We start from the raw sequence: 19091 nt of genomic DNA on the forward strand, positions 1-19091 counted from the left end.
GTCCTGTGCTTAGTATTGTAAGGTCCTGCTTCATGTTTGCAGCTGCTAGGTTTATAGGCCAAAACGGGCAGGGGGAGAAGAAGAGGAGGTGGCCCTGATTTCCAGTGCTCTGTGTCTAGGGCTCAAGGCACTTGAAAGCAAAGGGGTTTTTAGGACAAGCATGGAGAAAATCTGGCTTTTAGCAAAAGGTAGGGAGAACTTCCAACTCCTGAAAATAAATAGAGGTCCCCAGAAAATGAGAGGGAAAAGGCGTAGAGCAGTTGCTCCAGGCCTTGGGGCAAGGTGGATTTACTCCTTTAGAGGACCTAAACCAGACTGAAGCTTGGACTCAACATGCTGGAGGCCCCTGTTTCACAGTCATCCTTCAGAGGCTGCTCAGGGCAGTCAATTTGGGCTATTTAATAGTAAATTAATTTGCATTTTATTGAAGTGATCCCAGCAAGCACAAATGAGCAAAAGGCAAATCAGGCAGAGCCTCCAGTGCCCGCCCATCGCTGCAGGGCCAGCCACCTCCGTGGTCAGCATTCAAGGGTAGAAGCCTTTAAGGGGGATGCTTCACCTTGCTTGCCCTGCTACAATGCCTATTAGCATCAGGATTGCTCAGATATGGCAGGCATTCAATACAGAAAATTTGTGTAATTTAGCTGGTTGCCTCCAAAACGATTGCTCAGAGAGGGCCTCTCTAGGAATCCTTCCAGGACTTTCTTTTCCATAGACTGGAAATACCTAAACAGCCCTCGCTATCTCTGGTCATGCCAAGTGCAGCACAGAACCTGCTCTGTCACATTCTGGTGCAAATATTTTCCTCTCGGCACCAGTGAGAGAGTTTTATGCTAGCAGTGGAGGGTGAGCAACCATAGGAAAACTGCAGACATTTTCCGGGATGAGTCTCTTCCAGTCTCTGTCCTCCCAGTTGAAGCTTCCCAAAACATCCACCTAACAAGACTGAAATTTTTCCCATTCCCCACATGGGGATTGTCAAATAGTATTGGATCAAAAGCCATGTGCCCATTTTTGAGCTGATGAAACCTATGAAGAAGGAAAAACATCTCACCTACTTTTTTGAAGGTGAAGATGCAGAGGATCAGACAGGCATAATTTATCAGTGAGGAAAGTAACAACATAATATGTAAATAGGTGCCAGACTTTGCTTTCAGGTACATCAGACTGAACCAGACCCTCAGCTGGAAGAAAAGGAATCCAAGGCTCTCAGCTATACTATGCTGAGTTACTCCCATTACAGTTTTGACCCTGCAGGTGTAAACCTGTGTAACTAAAAAGAGATCTCTGCTCTTGTGAGTGTTCACCTAAGTTTTGGGGACAGGTTTTCAGGACATGTATCACTGCTCAGCTGGCAATAAACCATCGTAGTTGTGCTGGCCCACAGATTTCTTAGGAAGCCTAAAAATACAGGATCAACACCTGCACTGGGAACTTTGGCTTATCTAGAGCCCTCCAGTCAATGTTTTTACTGGTGTAAAATCACATTTTTTCCTCTGAAGCCACCAGAGTCACAGAGCTGGGAGCTTTTCTTCTATCAGGCTCAATGGAAAACTGTCCTGGGCTGGACCTGGCAGCAGGAGCCAAAGCTGGCAGGCAAGACTAGCTGGCAGGTGAAGCTCTTCTTCCTTCAGATGGGAGCTCGCTGATGTTTCTTGCAGTCACTTAGGTTTCTGCACTTCTTGCAATGCTCTTCACTTTCTCTTGTGGATCATTTTGAGTTATACCATGCTCCATTCTCCCATAAATCCCTCACTGCCCACTCCCACCACATTAGCATGGCCAGTACAGAGGCCGTATGGTCACTGTGCCAACAGCCAAGGAATGAAATTACACACCTCCCATCATGGGCTTGGAGCAACTGATTAGTGACGTCACAGGCTGAGCGGGAAGCATTTGTCACTGGAAGCCGACAGCACCAAAAGGCTTGTGAATAACAGGAAAGAGAGTGATCGTGCTGTATATTTCTGGCGGCTCCACCCTGCTGTCCAGGAGGGGCTGCGCTTACTGATAGCTTCTAGTTTCCTCCGAGCAGCACGCACAGGCTATGGGGCTGACAATCACAGGTTGCCCTATCCTTCCACTGAACCATTCCATTCTCTGCAGAGAAGTATTTTGACTGCCTTGGCCCAGGATAATTAGCACTGTGTGAATAATGGTTTTTTTTTCATTTAATGACGACAATGGTCCCACCCTCCCTCTTCTTCCAGGGGTATGGGCGGACTTTAAATGTAAACTTTATGGAGCGTGAGGAATTTTTGCAAAGCAAAAGCATCAAAAGCTATGTATCTTCAAACTGACCCCAAACATTTAATTTGGCTTAAAAGGAAATGCTTTTATTTAGGCTTCAAAGTTCTTTCACTTGTTGTTTGACAGCTTCCACTTTCTTTCATCTTTCTAAACGTAGGCAAATTTCAAAATAACAATGGTTCAAAACAAAAGATCAGAAACCTTTGTTTAAGAAATTCCAGACTGAAATGATTTGATGTATATTTTCAGCCAAAGCCATTCACCAAATGAATCTAAATGGCCAAAATATTTGGTCATTTCCAGCCTCTCTTTTTCAGCATTTTCCTTCCTGTTCTCTTGGAAGTGGCCTCAGCAGTGAGGGAGGCCGGGAGGACATCAAGGGACATCATCCAGAGACTGAATCCTTGCTCGGCTGTGGTGTGCTGGCAAGGACAGTGCTGATGGCATTGCCACAGCCACCTGGGCTGGGGAACCTCAGCTGCTCTCCTGTTACTTGGAAGTTGTATTCCCCAAACCAGCAACAGAACTGAGGAAGCTGCTGTCACCTATAATTAAATAATGCTCTCACCTGGCATTAAATATAAGCCCCTATAAGCACTCTTGCATCTCTGTCAACATGAATTTAATGCAGGAGGAATTGATTTGATGGAACAATTTGGTTTGCCATGTCCTTTGCCAAGCAGAGTGGGAATACCTTGTACTGGCCTGCTGTCTTTCAGACAACATTGATTGCATTTCTAGGGGTATCTGAGTCCCTGAGATGACATCAGGCCAGACAAGAGATTGGCTCCTAAGTAACATGTTGTATCTTGAACAGGTTACAGGCAAATGTGAAAGCCACAGAGTATAAGCCTGGAGCAGAGCCTCAGCTGGGGTGAACCAAGAGGCGTCCATCAGCTGTGTGGGCAGATGATCATCAGGACATCATTTCTGAGGGGGTCTCACTCTGTCCTGCCTCTGTTGTATGACAGTGAGAACAGGTCAACATTGTGCAGGTTTGGCGAGGGCAGAAGGCTCTGCAGCTGCAGGAGGGCTGTCCCTGTGCTCTGAGGCACACAGCGCAGCAGCAGCCACAGGGCTGCGCAGCAGCAGCGGGCATTTCTTGCCCCAGTCAGCTTGGGTGCTACCTGCCATCCCAGCAGTTTGAAGAGCACTGCTTTTGAGATACAGCAGCCTGGAGGTGCTCTGTGAAGAGGGACAAACTTCCCCAGCATCTAGGTCACAGCTGTATTTATACAGCTCGAAAAACAAACAAAGAAAAGTGCTCTGGGGCACAGAGTTTTACCACTCAGCCAGTGAGGATATTAAAAAGGAGGGGAGATAAGCCACCAAGAGCTTCATTTCCTCTTCGGCTTCTTTCTAATTTATTCTCTTGTTTATTTAAATGCTCTGCTTTGGGAAACTGAGGCTCCACTTCACAAAGGATTTAAAGGAATTTCATGGGCAGCTAGAGCTGTCAGACAAGACCAAGCTGGCTGCGAACCCTCTGGAGTACAACAGAGAATTTGGGTAGCTTTTTATAAAGTCTCCTTATATTCAAACTCTCCTGCTCTGGTCCTTTTTTGAACTCTCTGCCAAAAGGCCAGGTCGCTGTCTGTTTGGGAACGGTGCAAAACAGACATCTGTCTTCTGCCGTGTGTGAGACAGGTCTGGGGAGGAAGAAGGTGCTCCATTGGATTGTGTGTTGCTTGTGCTGCCTTGATATGCAATGTTACCAGAGGTGGGCCATCTCTGACCTTCCTCACTGCTTGGGAGGGTTTGGCATGCTGGAGAGGAAGGCCATCACCTGATGGTTCAGGGCCCGGGCAGAGAAGTCATGGTGAAAGTATATGCACAGCACACAGCACTTGTCATTTGGCTTCCTCCCACCCATCTCCCATTCATCAATGTTACTGCAATGAACACCCCAAAAAGAAATCCCCGTTATGCACTGTTTGATATTTTTGGTGTGTCTGTATGACCCTCTTCATCTAGCCTGCCCCCTCCTTTCCTTTTGCTCATGGGCTTTTTGGTCTGTCTCTCTATCAAGAATCAGCTCCCCAGTTAGATCTTTCCATTACTGGTTCATGGAAGGCACTGCAGCAGGCAGGCAAGGCAGCGATCTGTCTGCGTGTCGGCAGCATGGGGCTTCAGTAAGAGCACTGGAGTGACTGCTTGCCAGCATCCACTATGGGAGAAAGTGCACAGAAGGGCTTTTTATTCTCCTATCAGTTGCAGGGAGTACCCAGCAAGGGGGTAAGAGTAGAACAAGGTGCTGAAAATATGTCTTTGCAGTTTGGTCAGTCTCAGAACACAGGAGTTTCCATCACAGCTGTGCTGGAGAGTTAAAATGGGATCTCCATCTCTATCCCAGCAAAGATTTGAATTTGTGCATTAGTTCCCTGCTCACGCATTATTCGAGAGAGCTGGCTCAAGAGGACAGGACAGGCCTGGACAGGAATGAGCTACCCCTTAGACAAGTTCTTTCCAAACTTTGGTGCCCTGACAGCAGTCTAGTTGTTCCCGGGAACAGGAATAATCTGACATTGAAAAAGAAACTATGTTCTGATCCCCGTCCCATGTATCAGAGGACGATGACTAACCTCATAATCTTCATTTTAAGACCAGAATAAAGTCCATGCTCTAATGTAGGGCTTTTTGAAACATCAGATCTCCATGAGCTGTTAGTCATCCTTACCCAGACCCAATATGTGAATTACTTCAGAATTTCACAGCTATGAAAAAAAGCCCTTAAAAATCAAATGCCAAGATTTGCTGCTTACAACAGTTTCAGGGGAGATTTTCTAACTCACTCAGATGTGTCCTAGTTCGTGACAGAGGATAGGACTTGAACCCTGACTGAGGTATTGGACCGGCCTAGCTGTAAGATTCAGTTTAGGTGTTTCTTACCTCACTCAGTCTACAGCATTCATCCATGTATTCATTCAGACTGTCACTTGTGGGGTACTTCTTCAGCTGATGTCCATGGATCTGAAGGTCTTGCATGCTGCCAAAGTTCTCTGGGAAATTGTCAGCAATTGTCTTTGGCTCTTCTATGGGAGCTGGGGTGGGAAGAGTGCTTTCCCTGGGAAGGTCTGTCTCTGGGGTAGGTTCTTTTTCCAGAGATTGCCTTTTGCTTTGGTCAAAATGTTCATCGGGACTTTCTTCTTGAGGGACACTGAAGTCTTCAAGGGAAGCTGTAGGACCCTGCACGGCATCTGCCTCCTGGCTGTAGTACTCAGCTTGTTTTTCACTCTCTGGATCTTGGTGGCTGACTTTTCTGGCACGCTCTTTACATGTTCTCATTATCAGATGGTCAATTTCTGGAGAAGAAGAGGTGCTAAGCACACCTGAGTCACAAAATGAGTCTCTGCTGTGAAGCACAAAGCTCTTCTCTGAACCCGTCGGTGTTGATGGAGAATTAGCCCCACTTGGCAATTCAACCCCCGAGTCCTCAGATTCAAATTTGGAGAATCTATGAAGTCGGCACTTGGACTCGAAGGCACTGAGGTCAGGCAGCGTGGCTACATAGTCTGTGCTTGCTGGGGCATCTGCATAGTCTGGATCTGCTGGTGCGGCTGCTGCATGCGGATTTCCCTGGCAGACCGGTGGGAGACTGGCACCAGGGAGACGGGACTCTTCTGTGCAGGCTGTGTCAGCAGGAGCCTCTGGGCTTAACCCTGGGTTTTGAATTCCTTCATTGCTCAGTATCTTCATGTGTGTTAACACAACTTTGTCCTCAGCAGGTGGGCTCTTCTTACCTGCTTAAAAAAAAAAAAGTAGAAGGTCACAAGAGGCTACAAAACTCAGTGTCTAGTGCATCTCCTGAGGAATGTTAGATGTAAAACGGTCTATAGTAAGGTGGTAGAGGGGGACAGCCCTAACTTGTTTTTGTTGAGCTGTATGAAGCTTTCTTGCAGGCTTTGCTGCAACAGAAGTGTTGTCTTTCATAGCCCCAGACTCCTTCAGGTGGAGTCTTAAATACACACAGAGCTATGATTTAGTAGATAGGTAGAAAACACATGTAGCCAGATGACTTTTTAGTGATTACCTGCATACAGATGCAGAGAAGTACATGTTCTTTCAGCGTGATAGACATTAATTTAAGGCTAAAATATTTCCTCTGATTAAATGTATTCTGAACCAGCAGAAAAAAGGGTAAAATGAAATCCATCTTTCTGCAGGCTTAAGTGAATTTTGGGTTGCAACAAGCAATTTGCAAACTGTTTTGTATTCTCTGCCGTATTCTCTGCACACATACAGATGATGAAAAGCAAGTACTGATAGGAAAAGCAAACGAGGCACTGTAGATCTTTTTCTTTCGCTCCCTGTATGGTTTTAGCTATGAAGTAATTTCTTGAAATGAACTCTTACCTTCTTTGTAAAGAGAAAGGAGATGGGGGCAGCTTTGTTCATGAGCTTTTTGCACATGGACAAAGACGACTTGTTTTCACATCACAGTTATTTCACACGGTAATGTGGTAGAACATGTCTGGATGAAAGGCTGATCTACAGGAGTTGAAGATCTGCCCCCAGGTTTTCTTACTGTTTTTCTGAATCTAATATTTCACAGGGCAGACTTCTGGTTCACACTGGCATGAGAGCCAGTGAAGGCTCTGCATCCACCCTTTAGTAAACTGCAAATGTCAGCTCCAAATCCATCTGTTCATGGATTTAGGGCCAGGAATTGCTGCAGTACAAAACTTCAGTTTTTCCCTTGTTAGTGCCTGACCCAGAGCACCTCAGAGGGCTACAATACGTAGACTTTTCAGGATATCTTACTTCCTACTTCATTTCCTTTCATTCCCCTCTCCTACTTCCTTCCTTTTTGCCTGACATCAAACCAGCAGCTGCTTCACAAACTCACTCCTGGTAACACAATTATCCCTAAGTAAGCAGGGAAGCCTGGGACCCCATGCCAGTGGTAGAACAGGGAGAACTCTGCTGTGCAGCCCTCCTTCACGGTAACCCAGGAAACTCCCTGTTTCAGAAATAACCCATTTTCCAGCCTTCCCTCCTCCACCTTGCTTTCTGCAATGTCCACAGACAAGGGAGACTTTTACTCATTAAGGCTAAGCTAGCTATTACATTGCTACAGAATGCTAGCTAAGCCAGCTATTACATTGCTACAGAAAATGGATCATTTTCTACTTTATTTAAATTCCTTCTATTTTATCTTCAGAATGTCTTGGGATACCACTGAAACATGCCCTTTACTGTTCATAGGCAGCCATAGATTTAATATTTTACACTGGATTTTCATAAAGGGCTGTCAGTGCTAAATAATCCCATCTGATGGGCTTTTTGTGGCACTTGGGCACATAGTGCTTATAACCCTTACAGAAGATCTTGTTTATCATATAGAGAATTGCACCCGCCTCCCTTGGCAGGATTCACAGGTACCTCTCCACTGTAAAGAGCCACATTTGGGACAGTCAGTGGCAGACTGTCAGCAACGCAACACCAGTACACTGCTGTGGTGGGGGACAAGAGAAAGACATTGCCCACAGAAATACCACAGGAAAGCTCACCAGGAGCTGCCTGTGCCGGGCTGGGTAACAGCCCTTCCACTCTTGGGATGAGCATGATGGACCCTGAAATGAGGACAAGGAGGGACCCTGGTTTGCAGCTTCACGCACAGCAAAATGCCACTTGTAAAAGGGAGCTTGGTGCCAGGTTTTGGAAGGAGGAGCTGGAGCTGAGTCGTTACTGATTTGGAGTGAAGAGGATCTACCTGATCAGCTGCAAACACCTCTTGGCAGTGAGAGGCAAAGTGTATCTGCATGAAGAATGAAAGGCTAACAGGCTCTTCTGATGGCATCACCGCCCCAGATGGCACAACAAAACCACTGGGAGTCAAGAGGAGAGCAGTTGCATTGCTGCACTTTCTTTTTAAGAACAAATCATACAGCTGTCACTCTTACCAGGAATTACTATATGCAATGGTAGTTCCTTCCCACAGACTCTGATCGCCTTCACTTATTAACCATGCCATGCTTTCCTTTGGAGATTCTCTTACTGTCTTTCAATCTGCCCCTTTTTTTCCTTGCTTAACCGGTTTCACCTTGGCCTACACAAATATTTCTTTGTCTGAAATCAGGAAGCAGCGTATTAAAATGAGGTCTTGCCAGATGCTTTAATTTGTATCTTTTATGACTATGAAAGCTACAATGTATACCAGAAAGTTTGGCTGCTGTAGAAAAAAATAAAAAATGAGATTAAATCTCTGACCCTCTGCGTGAGGGTCCCCTCGATGTCAACAACTCCAGTGCTGAGAAAAGTCTGCGCTCTGGATAGCACAGTCCTTTGCTCTCCCCATCCTGTGGTCACTAGCAACATTGCATGGTTTCACAATTTCTTGTTTATCTGTTCCAGGCTGCACACCATTGATCTCGGCACTGGCAGGTCCTGGTAACCACAGTGTTTGAGCACTTCTGATTTATCCTCCCAACCCTTTGCAATGATGCAAAATGTTATCATCCCCCTACCACAAGTTCAGAATAGATGCAAAGGATGGCAGGATTTTGCAACACACTTAGGCACCTTATCCTCATTCATTCAATGATACTTTCCCATGGTCAATGAGGTCATCTGTACTACAGTGGAGAGATCTCCCATGATTAAGGCAGTCACCTGAAACTCAAGTTTTTCTTGCTGCACCTCACTGACGGAACAGTCTCTTCTTCCTCTGTGTTAACTGGGTTAGGGAATGTAAACCATGGGGCTTCCAACAAGCAGATTGTTTGTGCTACAGATCTTGAAAGAGCATAAAAAAATGCTCAACTCTTTCAAGCATATTGCCAACAAACACCAGAATGGTGCAATTAAAGCTCATCTGTGCAATTACAAAAAAAAAAAAAAAAAAGTGAGCCAGACCCTCAGCTGCTATAAATTAGCTCATTACCAGGGCCCCTAACAGAATTGTGTCAGCTAATTCTGGCTGAGGACTTGGCCTGTAAGTGCTTTGTACAACAATACCAGGGGCCTGGAGCAAAGCAGGGATGATGGACTCCTGCCTGGTGCTGGAAGGAGTGTGCCACAGAGGTATGGTTACAATGCTGTGCGGGGGCTTCTGAAAGGAGGTGTGAAGAACTTCAGAGAGCTGAACAGTGGCATTAAGGTTAGTAAGATGTATTTACTCGTGCTGGAGGCCAGCCAGGTTTGACACTGCTGCTCCTGGGAAATCAGCCAAGATTTTTGTTGTTGTTTTTTGTTTCTTTTCCCCTGCATGGTTTTCCACACCCCTTCTGGGGTGGGGGTAAGGTACTGAAGGATGCTGTTTTCAGGCAGCTGGCTGGGACACTGGTATGGCAGCACTGGAGGGAATGGAGTTGTGTGTGCATGCTTAGGAATCAGTATAGTTTTCTGCAGCATCTTCAGCAGTGTGTGCCCAGGCCAAACATTGTCTCCAGTTAACTAGTAGCCCTCTTAAAGGGTTATATGGCTTTGTAATCACACTAGAGATAAACAGGGTTCCCTGTGTTATAATATCAGCCTGTAACTGATGGTGACTAATTATGTGTAACTGTGTGCAAGTTGCTGGATTTTTCCTGTGCCTGTACAGTTGGAGAATAAGACTGCTTCCAATCTCACGGGGAGGTGATAGCTGAAGATAATTAGTAGGGAGTGAAAGGAATTGATGTGTCCCAGCTAAGCCTCTAGAACTTTGCTTTGTTTCCAAATTGCTTTCTAGGATACTTCTCTGTTGGCAGTTAGGAAAGCCTAGCTGAGAAACTTAAATCCTTCAAAGGTGAATACCCTCCCATCAGCTCCTGCCCCAAGGCTTTTCCTTCCTTGGAGTTTTAAGTCCAAGTGTATTTTTCCTGTTGCACAATAACTAGTAGCTGCCAGGGCACAGACTAGTGCATTAATGTAGAGATTTCTGACCTGAGGAAGGAGGGCGGATATCTAAACATGAAATTGCTTTCAAGCAGTTTCTTTATCCCAGTAAGCTGCATGCAAGAGATGCATTTGAACAACTGCCCAGGCAAAACTCCCAGGCATTCCCAGTCCTGTCCAGGCCCAATTCCTGCAAAAGCTCCCACCTTTCTAGTAAACCAAGCCAAAGTCTGTATTCAAATCCCCATGCTCCAAAGCGTTGCACTGGCAATTCTTTCAGTGCAAGCCCTGTTAAGTTCTGCTACGTCCCTGGGAGGGGTCCTTGGCTTCTGATGCACTGACTCAAGTATCATAGCATCTGGTGCATCTGGCTAATGGGAGTACTGGTGGTGGGAAGAGGCCAGACTGGCAGTGGGATGAGTGCTGCTAGTGGCAGTACAGAGCTATACTGTACAGTGCTGCCCTTCTCCCTTCTGGTCTGTGCCTACCCATCTTCTCAAAATGTTCATCCTGATTTGTGGGCTACTTGGCATGGGGAGAATCTCTGTTAAACATGTGCACAATGACTGGCACAATCGGAGCCAAAGCTTTGCTTGTCTCCATCTGCCATTGTGTTACAAAGGATAGCAGCATAAGAGCCATGGCAGCCCTCTGCTTGTCCCCAGGCAAAGTTCAAGTGCACAGCGAACCCATCCACAGTGGGTGGTGCTGGCAGGGTTATGCATGGTGGCAGTCCCAGGGAGAGGCACAAGGTGAGCAGTCCAGAAATGCTCAGAGTGCCTACTCCTCTCCCCACTCCCCTCTACCACAAGACGTGTAACACCCTCTAGATTTGAGTCCATAAGGCTGGTACTTTCCAGCTGTAGTGTGCCACAGGAACAGAACACCAGAAATAAATGGCATCACCAATGACTTGGGTTGCTGGAGTAGCAGGGATTTTGCACAGCTGCCCTGAAAAGGAAGACCAAAGTCAAACCCCATCATTCCTACCAGTTTGCTCAGCCCTGAGCGCAGGAACAAGATGCATATGCGAAGTCCCAGAAAAGGTTTTTCTGTATCACATAGAGCACCTGCACAGCCTGTCTAGTAACTCCTCTCTAGCTCCAGCTGTGCCAAGGATTAAATCCTGTGCCATGCAGGACAGGTTCTGTGATGGGGCTGTGGCCTCCAAGTAACAAACTAAGAGATGATCATCAGCTTTTGAAGAATCATTAGGCAGCAGTGACTAGTCAGCTGGAGTCAAACTCATGACCTAGAAATGAAAGGCTGCCTCTCCCATTCAGTCCTTGCATTCCCTTGTCCTTCCTTCCTTTACAAAAAAGTGTCCCTTTAGTCCTGTCACTGTGACACATTCTCTAACACCGCTGGCAGTACAGCTCAGGTGGCATTTCCCTTTCACTGCAAAGAGGGGACATTTTTTTTCTCACCAATGATGAGGTCTCCATTTCCCAGCATTTAAGAGAAAAGGGGTCACTTCCTTTCTGAAACAATAGGCATTTTTTGCTGCTGACTCTTCCCCCATATGTGCTGAGGGGTTGGGCTGGGTGGTGGGGCTGTGCTGGCACCTCCTTCTCAGCAGGAGCCCACCAGCTGGCCCCCACGCAGAGCATGCAGGAGCTGTGTTACTTTCCCAGCTGGGCAGTGGCTGCCCATTGCATAGCCCCGTGGGCACAGGGAGTCGTTGCATGGACAGGACCCCAATACTTACAAGAACTGGATTACTCTTATGCTGCCAAAAAACCCAAACCAAAAAAACCCAACAACCAACCCCCACCCAGAAAAAAACCCCAGCAACCACCACCAATTGACCCTCTGGGAGGGAAATCTATCTTCACAGTCCAGCTTTGCCATGGCCTTCCATGGGGTGAGGATCTTCCTGGTGCTTTACAGGCCTGTTGAAGACCTGATCCCAGTCCTGGCGACGGCAGGGGTACTGCTTGGCACCAAGTTTCTGCAGACAATCTGCCTTCCCAATGCCTTTCAAGCAAAGCTAGTCTGTGAGCATGCTGCTGTATCTTGGGCTGCCCAATCGGAGCAAGAGCTTCTCCTAAACAATTAGGACAATCGTGAGCCCAAGAATTTCTAAGGATACCTATTGGAAAGGTCTTGTGTCTTCAGTGCACCAGTTACAACCTCTATCTACAATGGTAAAGACTTGTGAAGGCTTGAAAGTCACTGTCTTAGAAACTTTTTTTTTTTTTAACTGGAATTGTGACTGAAAAATTCACACTCGCAGAAGAACACACTCCCATGTGTTAACTGAATATTTGTGTGATAGACCCCATTCTCAAAATTTCAATTTATCCAAGTGGGGAACTGAAATGCATGTGGATATCATGGGAGTATATATACAATTTGATTTGCTTGAAATGTTGAATGCAAAGGAATAATTATGCCAAAGCTGAGATCTTGGACAGTCCTCGAACGAAAAGCACAAAGTTCCTGGATTGTTTGGCTCCAAGGTGCTCTCCAGTCTTGCTGTTAGTTAAGTGTGTGAAGTTCCTCCAGATGATAGTTTGGTAATATAATGTGACCAGAAATGTTATAGATCCACCATAGCTGCAGCTGGGAATGATAAATCTATATAAAACAGATGCTGAGAGAAAGATAACAGGGTTCAAGGACTCTGAAGAGGCATTTATTGCTTTAATATATGTTTTAGAAAAGGAGGAGATAATTATAGCTCTTTTCAGGCATTTGAGGAGGAATGAGAGGGAGATTGATTGTTTACTGATGGATATAGTTGGGTGAACTAAAGAGGAAATGGATTTCCAAGTAGAGAGGCCACTTGACATTTTTACAGCTTGCTTCTATTCATTCCAAGTGACCTGTGAAGTTTTTGAAACAGAGTGACAGGTCTGATAGATTAGTGACCTCTGGCAGAAAGACCCGGGGCACAGCAGGTCCCTGCAGACCACCTGGTTTATGAGAGTTACTTGTGTAGGCTGGCAGTCACCAATTTTTAGACCAATACCTGACCATGCACATAACACCAGCTAAAGAGCCTCTCCCACTCATGACTGCATTTACCCTGCAACTTACCTGTTTTTATATATAGCCCAGTGGGAGAACCAGGCCAAGGATAATTTTGGTGCACAAGGATCTGTGCCCAGGTCCTCCCTACTCTGCAACATAACTCCTGGCATCAGGGGGAGGCTCAGCTCCTGCAGTCACCTATGGTGCTTATTTGTGTGACTTTTTCAGGGACATGATAGCTCTCACTAGACCTGCAAATCCTTCTCCTTGGAAATTCCCATGTGCTCCTTCAGTAGAAAGGTTCAAAACCTTAAATAAAGGAAACGGTGCTTTCATGAGCAGCCCTGTATAATAGCAAAAGATTATTTGGCACACAGCTTGCTAATGTGTCTGAGCAGAAAATGAAAACAATGGAAACAAATATACCGCACCTTGGCAAAACCCGTCTAATTTAGATTTTTCCTTGCACATCTGATTTGCAGGCCTGCCTCATATTGCAAAGGAGTGTTCAGCCAGAAATGGACTAGGAGACAGGAGGCCCTCTGCAAGGATGGAACTTGCCCCCCAGGGATGACAGGTATGTAGTAATTCGGGTTTTATTGCCTATAATAAGCTTGGATAAACAACTGTTCAATAGCCCCACAGACCAAAGCCATTAAGACCCCGGTGCTTCAACTGAAGCCAAAGGAACTCATAAATGTATCAGAAAGGTCACTGTTAACCTATTCTTCATGTGCAGTCATTGCTGTCCCTAGGCAAAACCCCAGAGAACTGCTTCTGCTCAAACGAGGGAGCAGTGAGCAGGTGTAATCATACTCTTCGGTATGTCTGAAATCTTTTATGGTTGCAATGAGAGTGGTGACAGTTTTTTGGTTTGTTGCTCTTCATGGGGCCACCCACGGACCTTGGTGAGATGATGAGGAGGTGGTGATGCAGGGCTCTGTAGCTGCAGTAAACTGAACTTGCTGATGTAGGAGGTCCTGCCGCCCTGATGCTTCTGCTTTAACAGCCCCCCCCCCCCCCAAGGAGGGGGGGAAGATCCAGCCTACACCCCTGTTATTGAGCTGACACTCTAAAACAAATTTAAAAGTCTTGTTTGGTTTATATTCTGTATCCTAAGCTGCATTCAGAGATGTAACTTTAAAGTCCCTGCCACAAAGCTCGGAAGAAACCGCATATTCTTGGCTCTGAGTAGAGGTTGGGTCCAAACCAGGACACATAATATTTGGTGCCCCTTTCCAGCCAAGGTGATTAGGGAGTGGTGTCCCTGTTTCTTACTTGGAGAAATTCTAGCTGAATGTCTTTTTGATCCCTCAGTGCTCTGTGTGACATCTGTTCCCCCACCAAAGCTTCCACCTACCCCTACGACAGTACTGCAGTGTCTGGGGTGATGAGGGACACTTCCAGGTGGAAGAGCAAGCTTCCTTTCCCCTCCTAACCCTGCCATCAGGCTTGCACTATATAGCTTGGGGGAAACAAATTCATGGTCAAATTACATCCAGGGGTAAAAAAAAAAGAGCGGTTTCCACCATACAGTAAAATGGCATCTCTTCAAACACTCTCCACATCTTGTGGTGATGCTGGAGTGCTCTTGTAGCAGCACTGCTCTAGAGGCCTTTGTGTCGTTGGGTGAAATGCAGTCTCCAGACCAAACCCAGGCAGAGCAATGTGCTTCAGCAGCCCTTGCTAGCGCAGTGCCTGGCAGTTACCTGCTAGGGCACCTCAGAGAGGCTCCAGCTTGCACTGAGCTCTGAGTAGCTGCCCCAGAGCAGAAGAGCTGGGAAGCACAAGCCCAGCAGTGAGTGCCTGAGCAGATGCCCATGAATGTGGCAGCTCTGGTGACTCTGCAGGAGCTGCCTGCACTGCAGCAGTCCAAGGAGGCAGGAGTTGAGCATACAGGTGGGAAGTCAGGACCCCAGGAGATATAACCACTCCAACACAGCGTTTTGCAACCTCCTTACCACTCTGCTGTTGCACAGCTCACTACACTTACACTCTGGCAAGCCCTGTCTGTAGCCACCTCCATGCCAAGCAAACCAACCCGGTGCAGCGATGATAACGGAGACAGGAACTGCAGATCTGATTTACAGCTGGCACAAGCCAAGCTGACGGGTAAACAGGGATGCTAAGGGGATTCTGCTACCCGGGGCTTGCGATCTCAAAGCCTGCAGTACTGGCTAAGGAATAAAACATACCAGAGCCATTGTGCCTGAAAAAGGCGGTCTGAGACCACATCATTTGTTTTGACAACAGACTTACGAAGTTACAAGTGATCTGCTGCAGGACCACAGCTGCCTTCCCTGCACGGAACAGGAGGGAGCAGATAAAACCTCTCAAACTCGGGATAATGCCTGTTGGATGGGGCTGTACCAGCCTAGAAAGCGATCCGATACCCATTGCCGGCGCGGTGACAGGCTGAGGGCAGACCTGATCCGCCTCGCGTTAGCGCAAAACCCGAGCGATACCGGCGGGACACGTGCGCGCAGCCGCTCGGATGCCAGTCCCCCGGTTTCCCCCTTCCTGCTCCCACCCTGGGCAGCTCGCCCTCCTTCACGCACAGACCGCCCGGAGCCAGCGCTCCCGCCTCTCCTGCTGTCCTCTCCCGAGCCGTTCCACGCTTACAAATGCAAAATAAACCCGTTGTAAAAGGAAAACAAATCGGTTCCTAGAACGCGATCCCTCCCGCCGCCGGCCCCGGGGCAGGAGCTGACCGGCCGGAGGCTTAAGCGAGGAGGGGCTCACTGCAGCCTTACCTGCGTGGGGGCAGAGGCAGCCGGAGAGCAGGGAGCGCAGCATGGGGCCGGGGCCGGGACCGGGGCGGCAGCCGTGCGGTGCGGTCCGGGCAGCCCGTCCGGCGGGACCCGGGAGCGGGGCGGGCCGCGCTGGGCTTGCCCTAAGTACCGTCTGCGCGGCCGCGGAGGGGAAGGAAGGGGGTGGCGGAGGAGCGGGTTTGGGGAGGTGTGCCGGCAGCTGCCGGCTGGCTCCGGGCGGGCCGGGGCAGCCCCGGGGGGGGGCGGCGGCGGCGGCGGACTCACCTCTCCTCCAGGGCGCTCCCAGGGTGAAGCTCCGGTGCCAGCTGAACATCCCGGCGGCAGCCGCCCTCAGGGGCGGGCGGGGGACGGGGGTGCCATCGCCGCCGGCCCTCCCCGGGCTGCTGCGCGTCCCCCGGCGGGCGAGCGGGGCCCGGGCTAGGGCATGGCGGGGCGGCGGGCAGCGCTGCCGGCGCGGAGGCTGCGGAGCGGCGAGCGGGCGCCCGGCCAGCAGTGACTTATAAAGGGAGCAGCCCGGAGGAATGCATCTCCTTTGGCTGATAAGCCGAGATGACTGGAGGGGTTTGAACTACCTTTGCAACCCCCGGAGGAGGGAGGGGGAGAGAGGAAAAAAGGGACGGGAGAGAAGAAAAAGAAAAACGTTTCAGCGCTTGCATAATGTCAATAAACCCCCCTCTCAAGTGGCAGGAAAGGAAAGGCCGGAATGTTTTGGGTTGGGAGGAGAGAGAGCAGAGTGGGTTTGGTGGGGTTTTTTCTTTTCAGCTTTTTTCTTTCTCTATTTAAATCGCATGTTATGTGTTCGTAGTGGAAAGCTCTGCCTTGGTTGTAGCTGGGGCTGCAGGCTATGGGTAAGAGGCACCGGTGAGGGGGGCAGTGGCAGGACGGTCCCAAATGCAAGCTCCCGTGGGCAGGTTTGTGGTGTCACCCCACTGGAGTGAACTCCAAACACGCAGGCCAGGCAGGAAGAGCTCTGGCATGCCCTGGGCATGGCTGTGCTCACTGGAGTGCCGCCTTGGGAAACGAGTGGGAAATTACTCCTAGGCTAAGTTTAAGTGACACAAGCTCCCTATAACCAACAGCCCCATAACCTGTATGGGATCTCTGCTTGCTAAGAGAGCACCAGTCCCTGCATTACTCTCCTATCCAGACTTCTGCTGACTCGAGCACTGTCAGGAGAAAATGTGCTGCTCCACCGGTTAAACCGGCCTAATTCTGTGGACTTCAGCTGTCCACAAGATCAGCGGCCCAGAGGAGACGACAGAGAGCCAGCGGGTGCTGCAGCCCTGCTACAAGTGCCATGAGAAAGCCAGGCAGGAGGGGAGCTGTCAGGGGAGATCCAGTCCAGCTGCCCCCTCGCTCTGCTCCCCCAGGTGCCAGTCCTCCTGTGGCTCTGCAACAAACACCACGGGCCAGACATCAACTGAAGTGAATTGACTTTTTGCTGTAGCAGTCACTGGAGTTTGCCAATTGGCATCAGTCACAATTTAAAGACAGGGTGTTTAACTGGTCCCTTTTCCCCACCACATTGCTTTTGTATTTAGTTATTATTTTGTTGCTCCCAAACTCATGTCATCCAACAGAAGGCATCCTTCCTCCCTGGGCTGGGAGATTCATTACACTGCTCCCCCCTTGCTTCCCACTGCAGTGGGATAGAGTGTTTGTGGGCTGCACCCAATTTCCTTGCAGCACTCGTGCACCCAGTGCCTGCTCCTGTTTTTCTGGGAAAGCCAAAGAGGGTTGTGCCCAGGGCTGGTGAGAAGGAAAGCCATAAATTCCCTCGGGGAAGGAGGTCCCTATTTCTTGCACTGAGACAGTCTCAGGCTGGCGGGGTGTGCACCGCTGTGGTTATTGCTGTGTGCTTGGTGTGCAACGTGCTGCCATGCTCTACCCATGCTACCAGCCTGGGCTCGCCGTCTCAGCTCCCAGCTGCAGTGGGCAGACTTAAATTATTAGAGCAGCAGAAGGATAATTTACAGTTGCCTTAGCATGAATTCAGTAGCACTGGTAGCAGCCAGAGGAATTCTGGGGACAAAGTATTACCCTCTCACCTCCAGCTCTGCTGCACATACACCATTGCACGCTCCTTTCTTTCTGCCATTAAGCTCCATTGTTCTGTACACTGCTGAACACACTCCTATGCTACCCTGAGGCTTATTTTTTTTAAATAACTAGTTTGCAGTAGGAAAAAAAAAGCTACTGTGCTGATGGTTATATATAGCTGCAACTCAAAGTGCTCTGAAATTTATCTAATTTGTAGTCAGCAAAATATTTGGTGCTGTCAGAAAACTAGGTTCCTAAGGAGAGTCTCAAGCTGGCCGTTTCCAGACGCAGTTTACGCCCTTGTGTTCAACAAATGCTTGGGGCCAACAGAAATGACTGTTTTACCAAAATATAATAAATAAAAGAACCCAGTGACAGTAAGCTTTTTGAACAAGAATAAAACATCCCCTGGAATGTGCACAAGCCAAGTGCTCCAGCCCTGGGCTAGGGCAAACATGGAATGAAAACGCCTGGCAATGAGTGCAAGAATTTAATGCTCTAGGTACTCTCACAAGAGGGTGTGTTTGTGTTTATGAAACTGATAATTAATATTGGAAGTGCCCTGTGTTAACACAATATGCGACAGTGTTCAGAGTCTAGAGGGCCCCACGAAGCTGTCGTTAGGCATTGTATGTGGTTATTTTTGTCTACCCTTGAAAAGTTTTAGTAGCATAACTGTGTTTTATTTATTTTTTCAACTCAGGTTTGAGTTGTATATTAGCATCAAAATGTTTTACACAAGAATAGGTTAGCACTGGATCAGGAAAAAGCTATAGCATGCTTAGGACTTTTATTCCAGTGTAAATGCATCTACCTGAAGGGAGATTTTACCATTTTGTGGTTGTATTATTAACAGCAGTGAAACCTTCCAAAGGGTGGACACCACTGATTCCAGCCGTCATCAGAAACAGCCCACAAGAAACCAAAGTGGTACCTGGTTTTGGTGTCCAAACTTGAAGAAAGTGCAGAAAAGGGCAACTGATTATTAATGCGCTTTTGTCTAAACCTTGTGAACACCCCCAGCATGGGAAAGGTCATATCCCCTCTGTACAGAAATGCATTGAGCCCTGTTGCTGCTGTAGTCCAAGTGAGAAAGGAAGGATGCTTCTCTCCTGCAGCTTCATCTCTTGTCTGGCAGCAAGAGTATTGCCAGGTCTCACCATTTAATTGGGAGTTTTGAGACAGTCTGGCTCCTTTTCCTTAAAGTCCAGCCTGTTAGTGAGGGGAGTGTGTGGT

The 19091-nt window shown here is 48.1% G+C and overlaps 2 protein-coding genes across 8 annotated transcripts in view; one reads left to right on the forward strand and one right to left on the reverse strand.

The window, feature by feature from the left end:
- LOC115348364 overlaps positions 1 to 16416 on the reverse strand; it is a 32690-nt gene extending 16274 nt beyond the window's left edge. The window contains exons 1-2 of one of the 4 annotated variants that reach the window (XM_030030922.2): positions 16080 to 16416; positions 5140 to 5990 (exon numbers count right to left, since the gene is read on the reverse strand). In XM_030030922.2, the coding sequence (XP_029886782.1) occupies positions 5140 to 5990; positions 16080 to 16128 (900 nt within the window). In that variant the 5' untranslated portion in view covers positions 16129 to 16416. Of the gene's footprint in view, positions 1 to 5139; positions 5994 to 15797; positions 15976 to 16079 lie in introns of those variants that run through there. The other 3 variants (XM_030030920.2, XM_030030924.2, XM_030030923.2) reach the window with 3 other exon arrangements.
- HELLS (helicase, lymphoid specific) overlaps positions 1 to 19091 on the forward strand; it is a 71343-nt gene that overhangs the window by 5905 nt on the left and 46347 nt on the right. For all 4 annotated transcript variants that reach the window (XM_041127228.1, XM_041127229.1, XM_041127230.1 and 1 more), the window contains one exon: positions 13527 to 13621. The gene's annotated coding sequence lies outside the window, so the exon portion shown is untranslated. The remainder of the gene's footprint in view (positions 1 to 13526; positions 13622 to 19091) is intronic.

The sequence above is a fragment of the Aquila chrysaetos genome, chromosome 11 (genome assembly GCF_900496995.4).
Source record: "Aquila chrysaetos chrysaetos chromosome 11, bAquChr1.4, whole genome shotgun sequence".
Lineage (NCBI taxonomy): Eukaryota > Metazoa > Chordata > Aves > Accipitriformes > Accipitridae > Aquila > Aquila chrysaetos.